General features: G+C 42.3%; 1 protein-coding gene across 1 annotated transcript; it reads right to left on the bottom strand.

Annotated features, from left to right (window-relative positions):
• Positions 1-4856: 4856 nt before the first annotated feature.
• Positions 4857-6135, bottom strand: LOC148804301 (uncharacterized). The gene is made up of 3 exons (XM_088900464.1): positions 5818-6135; positions 5360-5702; positions 4857-5206 (listed from the first exon to the last, which is right to left on the bottom strand). Exons 1-3 carry the CDS (start codon positions 6133-6135, stop codon positions 4857-4859), a joined length of 1011 nt encoding a protein of 336 aa, XP_088756590.1.
• Between the last annotated feature and the right edge of the window lie 351 nt (positions 6136-6486).

The raw sequence follows: 6486 nt of genomic DNA, 5'->3' as shown, positions 1-6486 counted from the left end.
ATTTCAACGAACTGGAGGCTCTTGGATCTGGGCTAGACCTTGTGACCCAAATAGATGCTATCCTTAATTCTTTGCCTCCTTCCTTCAATCCGTTCATCATGAACTATAACATGAACAAGCTGAATGTCAGCTTGCAAGAGCTCAACAATATGTTGCGAAGAGCTAAAGAACTGATTAGAAAGGATGAGCCCGTAGCTATGCTTGTTGAAGCTAGCAAGACAGGCAAAAGAAAGAAGAAGGCAAAGAAGCCTCAGAAGAAAGCCACTAAGGGCAAGAAGCAGAAGAAAGACAAAGCATCGGATGCCTGTCACTTCTGCAAGAAGACCGGCCACTGGAAAAGCAACTGTCCTACCTACCTGGAATCCAAGAAAAGTAATTTCGAAACTTGTGTTATAGAAACCAATCTGTTGGTAGCTTCTACGTCCTGGTGTATTGACTCCGGGGCTTCAACTCATGCATGTAACTCACTGTAGGGGTTCAAGGTAAGCAGAAGGTTGAGTGAAGGAGAAGTCATGCTCTACTTGGGGACCTCTGCAACTGTTGCAGCCGCGACCATAGGAACCGTAGAATTAATTTTTAGAGAAGGAATAATTGTACTGAGAGATTGTCTTTATGTACAAAATTTAAGAAGAAATTTGATTTCTGTCTCAAAACTGTGTGCAGATGGTTATTCTGTCTTCTTTAATAATACGATTACTATTAAAAGAAATAACAGATTCATCGCATACGGGGAACTAGAGAACGGTCTCTATGTTCTACATCCTTCTCTAGAAACTAACATAACCGAAACTACGTTGGCTGAAATCCCCAAGAAGAGAGCCCGTGATACAGTTAATCCTATGTGCCTATGGCATTACCAACTTGGCCACATTGGTGTTGACCGAATCACAAGGTTGGTAAAGGATGGTCCTATGGATTTTCTAATTGTAGAAGATCTTCCCACTTGTGAGCCTTGCCTGCAAGGCAAGATGACGAAACGGCCATTTAACGGTAACCTGAAAGATGTACAGGCACACTTGAACTTATACATACTGATGTATGTGGTCCCCTGAGTGTTAAGACACGGAATCAACACGTGTATTTCATCACCTTCACCGATGATTTTTCAGGATATGGTTACGTGTACCTAATGAGACACAAGTTTGAATCCTTTGAAAAGTTAAAAGAGTTCAAACAAGAGGTCGAGAAACAGTTAGGGAGAGAAATTAAAGCCCTTCGATCAGATCGAGGTGGCGAGTATCTCTATGACAAATTCAGGGACACTTAAAGGACAATGGGATAGTATCACAGTTAGCTCCTCCTGCTACACCACAACTTAACGTTATTTCAGAGAGGAGGAATAGGACCTTATTGGATATGGTCCGGTCACTTCTCATACACTCAAAGTTACACACATTCTTTTGGGGTTACGCCTTAGAGACTGCAATTTACGTGCTGAATCGGGTTCCAACCAAATCGGTTCTGAACACTCCATATGAACTTTGGACCGGAAAGAAACCAAGTGTAAGACACTTGAAGATTTGGGGTTGTCCAGCACATGTTAAAAGAACAAGTGCAGACAAGTTGGAATCTAAGACCAACTGTTGCCTATTTGTAGGCTACCCAAAAGGCTCTGTAGGTTACCTACTCTATGACCCAAGTGAGCAGAAAGTGTTCTGCAGCTGAAATGCACAATTCTTGGAAACAGATTACATCCTGGACACCCATCGTCAGGAAGTAGTTGTTGATGAGGAGAGCTCAGGAGCAGTGGGAGATGTCCCACAAGTTCCAGGTAGTGACCAACCTAGAAGATCCACTCGGGTATCCAGGCCACCAGTCCATTATGGTTATGACCAGGATAGTTACCTGGTGGAGACCTTGACTAGTGAGGAGGTTCCTGTGACTTACGCGGAAGCTATGTTGGACATAGATTCCCAGAAGTGGGTGGAGGCCATGAGAGCTAAGATGGACTCAATGGATACCAATGAAGTCTGGACTCTAGTAGATCCGCCCTCCGAGGTAAAAGCATTCGGTTGCAAATGGATTTACAAGAGGAAGAAGGGCCCCGATGTTAGGGTTGAGACCTTGAAAGCTCGTCTGGTAGCGAAAGGGTACACTCAGAAAAAAGGCTTCGATTATGAGGAAACCTTTTCGCCTGTGGCCATGCTTAAATTCATTAGGATCCTGCTAGCTGTAGCAGCATACCATGACTACGAGATTTGGCAGATGGATGTCAAAACCGCATTCCTGAATGGAGATCTTAGTAAAGATATCTACATGCAGCAGCCGCAAGGCTTCATTGCTATTGGTCAGGAACACATGGTATGTAAACTTAATAGATCCATATATGGACTTAAGCAAGCTTCTAGGAGTTGGAACATCCATTTTGACTATGTCGTCAAATTGTTTGACTTTGAGCAGAATCCGGATGAGCCCTATGTTTATAGGAAGTCCAATGGGGATAATGTCACCTTCTTGGTGTTGTATGTGGATGATATCCTACTCATTGGGAGTGACATAGGAATGTTGACTTCGGTCAAGATGTGGCTTTCGCAGCAATTCTCCATGAAAGATCTTAGAGAAGCCTCCTATATACTGGGTCTTTGACTCTATAGTGATAGATCGAAGCAGATAATAGGATTATCCCTGGCTGCTTACGTTGACAAAATTGTCAATAGGTACAGCATGGAGAACTCCAAGAAAGAAAGCGTTCCTTTCTGGCACGGAGTCATTCTCTCCAAGAAGATGTCTCCCAAGACCTCTGAGGAGATTGAGGGCATGAAAGACATTCCCTATGCTTCAGCCGTAGGGAGCATCATGTATACCATGCTCTGCACTCGCCCTGACATTGCTCAAGTGGTGAGTGTCGTAAGCAGGTTCCAGGCCAACCCAGGGCAAGAGCATTGGACTACTGTGAAAAATATACTCAAATACCTTCGAAGGACAAAAGAGTTTTGTCTGGTATTCAATGGTTGTTCACTACAAATTCAAGGGTATACTGATGCCGATTTCCAGTCGTATCTAGATGATAGAAAGTCTACATCTGGGTATGTTTTCATGATAGGATTGTGTGTTGTTTGCTGGAAAAGCAACAAGCAGAGATCCATGGTAGACTCCACGACCGAAGCCGAGTACATTTCCGTAAATGAAGCTGCCAAAGAAGCCATGTGGATGAAAATTTTCATTCATGAATTAGGAGTGGTTCCGTCTAGCACATCACCCATCCCATTGTTGTGTGACAACAATGGAGCGATCGCCCAGGCTAAGGAGCCTCGAGCCCACTCGAAGTCAAAGCACATCGAGAGGAAGTACCATGTACTGTGGGACATTGTTGACTGAGGGGACGTCCTGATTCAGAGGGTAGCATCAGTGGATAATGTGGCACACCCATTGACTAAGCCACTCACACAGAAAGTGTTTGAGAAACACGTGGAAAGCATGGGACTCCGGCTTATACCAGATTGGACCTAAGTGGAAGTGGGAGCTGTTAGACAGTTTTGTATGCCCTTAGCTCCAATCATTTTTTATGTACTTTAGACATTTAGTGTAAATGAATAAAGTGCATGTTTTATTGTGTGGTATGTTTCTGTGTAAGACCCTTAAACTGAACACTTAATGAGACTCGTGTTAGTTTAGAATGTTCACAACCATTGGATAAGTCTGGGGAGATTTATCCTGCTAAGGCTAACACTGGTGTGCTGCCAAATGTTGGGGTGGTCTGTCTCAGCCGGAAGGGTGAGACCCAAGGCACATGCAGTGTAAGTGTAAGTGTTGGGCCCACAGAGTCCATGTGATGGGCTCAAGGGGTTCACTGGGCTTTCTAGTGAATTCAGCTAGGCCTTGTAACAAAGGCTGGGCTGAACCCATGTGGCTGATGTGTAGATCAATGCTTGGGTCGCACGCTATACAAAGAAGCCCAACTAGGCAGCAGTTTGGAATCCTATTGAGCACTTGATACATATTGGGCCTAAAGCCCATTCCGAACTGGGCTGATTTGATCAGTCACTTAAAGGGGCGGATCTGAGATTAGGTCTAGCCAAAAGGATTGGGTCTTAAACCTATCCACTCATGGAGACCAAATTCAAATTAGGATTTGAATATGGTAATCTCTTGATAAGATCAGGAGTGGGCTGATCTAATCTGCAGATAGGATCAAGAAGACTCCTTATCTAAATACAGATTTGGATTAGGATAACTCCTAATGAGATGAGGAGGTTTCTTAATCACTAAGAAAGAAAGAGGAGAAATCTTAATTCGAATTACAAGAATTCGAACCCTAAGGATTTTGCAGATCAGACTGCATTCTTGAGATAGGATCTCAGAAACCCTAGAGAAGAGAAAGTAGTTCACCATCTTCTTCTCTAGCCTTCTCCTCCAGCAACCGCCGCCATCAACTACCAGATCAAGTTTTCTGTGAGGGAAGATCAAGAAAAGTTCTTGATTGTGTGTGGTGCTCACTGCTTCCATAGAGTTCTTCAGAAGAACCTGGTTCGTGGGACGAACACTGCTGGTTCTGTTCCATCATTACTGTGTCATCTTCAGTGGGAGCAGTTCTTGCGAATTTCTTTGGGTGTGAACACTGACGTTGGGAGATACTGCTTCTCCAGATCAGGTATATCCCTTCCCATTTCTTTTGGTTCAAAACTGGTTCAGTTTTGATTCAAGATAAAATCCTTGAAAATTCAGGGAATATGATTCCTAGTTGGAAGATAATCTCCGCTAATGCTTTGAATTATTTAAAAGTTTCAAAAGTTTCTGATTTGAATTTCAAGAAATACACCCAAGTCATGGGGCTGTAATCAGTAGTAAATAACAAAAAAATATTTGCTTCCACCAAACGATTCAATACTCATTGGTCCACACACATCAGCATGTACCTATTCAAGACAATCAGAAGCCCTCCATGACTTGTCTACAGGAAATGAATTTCTACATCGTTTCCCATAGACATAGCCTTCACAAAAATCAAGACCATCAATTTTTGGCAACCCAACAACCATATTTTTTTGAGCCAACAATTTCAGCCCTTTCACATTTAAATGCCCATAACGCAAATGCCATATTTTTGCTTCACTAGCTCTAACAATCAGGGCACAATTTCTTACATCAGAAACTTCCAACAGAAACATTTTATTTTGTGCCATAGGAATGCTAGCTTTTATATGTCCTGTTTTCTTATCTTGAGCAGAACAACAACCATCATCAAACAAAATAGAGTATCCACTATCTATCAATTGCCCAACACTCAACAAATTATGAGCTAAATTAGGAATATATTGCACACCATGGAGGAGTTTTACATTACCTTGTGAGGTTATGATGGCAATTGTACCTTTCCCTTCAACTTGCATTTGCTTTTTGTCTCATAGTCGAATTTCACTTTTCTGTGACTCGTCAAGTTCTTTAAAAAGAGACTTCGTTCCGGACATATGGTTAGAGCATCCACTGTCCAGAAACCAAACTCCATTGGAAGCATTATCAGTAGGAGAATGAGCCATTAATAGCTTGCTCTCCTCTTCAATTTTCTCTGTAAAATTGGCTTGTTTCTGCTCATTTTTCTGCTTGGTCCAACAATCTACTTCTTTGTGACCCAATTTCTTGCAATATCGGCATTGAATGGTGCTTTTGTGTTGGCGCTGATCACCAAATTGGCCTCTTCCTTTGCTGCGACCTTGACCACCTTTACTCACAACAGTTTCATTACTAACACTTTCACCATATGACTTCATATGATTAACAATCCTAGACACCTTAGATAAAAATACTTGTACAGATTCTTTTTCTTTCATGGCCAATGTTTCAAAATCACGACGAAGAGTGTAATTTAATAGTAATTACCTTCTTGTCACCCAAGAATTCTTGCTTCAGAATTTCCCATGCTTGAGTGGAGGTGCTAGCTGCTGCAATTCTTAAAAAAATTACTTCATCAAGGGCCTGCTGAATGAAGAATAAAGCCTTTGCATCCTTCTTACGGGTTTCCCACAACTGTTGATCAGGCTCGGTCGGATTTGTGTCTTCAAATCCCTTCTCCACCAAGTCCCACAACTCTTGAGACTTGAACATGGTCTTCATTTTGAGGCTCCAAAAGTGATCATCTTCCCCTTTAAAGACTGTAGTTAGGGGCAGAGCTGATGAATTGGCTCCATTGCTTCCCATGGCGGAACTCTCTTTTTTTTTCTCTTACTTTACCCTTTGCCCAGATAAAGACCCTGTTAAACAATTTTGTATGCCCTTAGCTTCAATCAAAATGATGTACTTTATGAGTTTATTGTAAATGAATAAAAGTGCATATTTGATTCATGTTCCCTTGGTATGTTTCTGTGTAATACCCTTAAACTGGACTCTTAATGAGACTCTTGTTAGTTTAGAATGTTCACAGCTAGTGGGCGGTCTGGGGAGACCTATCGTGACAAGACTGACACTGTGGTGCCACCAAGTCGGTTGGGGTGGCCTGTCTCAGCTGCCAGGGTGAGACCCTAGGCACATACAGTGTAGGATTAATTGAAT

The sequence above is a fragment of the Nelumbo nucifera genome, chromosome 1, assembly GCF_055504915.1.
Source record: "Nelumbo nucifera cultivar China Antique chromosome 1, China Antique-T2T, whole genome shotgun sequence".
NCBI classification, from domain to species: Eukaryota; Viridiplantae; Streptophyta; class Magnoliopsida; order Proteales; family Nelumbonaceae; genus Nelumbo; species Nelumbo nucifera.
Note: the sequence above shows the minus strand (reverse complement) of the source record. Positions and strands in the feature narration are given on the sequence as shown.

Excerpts from the sequence above, each read along its gene's own strand:
- LOC148804301 (XM_088900464.1), bottom strand. The coding sequence starts at position 6,135 with ATGGGAAGCAATGGAGCCAATTCATCAGCTCTGCCCCTAACTACAGTC. Across the intron at positions 5,703-5,817 it reads AATTCTTGGGTGACAAGAAG|TCATATGGTGAAAGTGTTAG; the intron begins GTAATTACTATT and ends AATCATATGAAG. Across the intron at positions 5,207-5,359 it reads ACTTGACGAGTCACAGAAAA|ATAGTGGATACTCTATTTTG; the intron begins GTGAAATTCGAC and ends GGCAATTGATAG.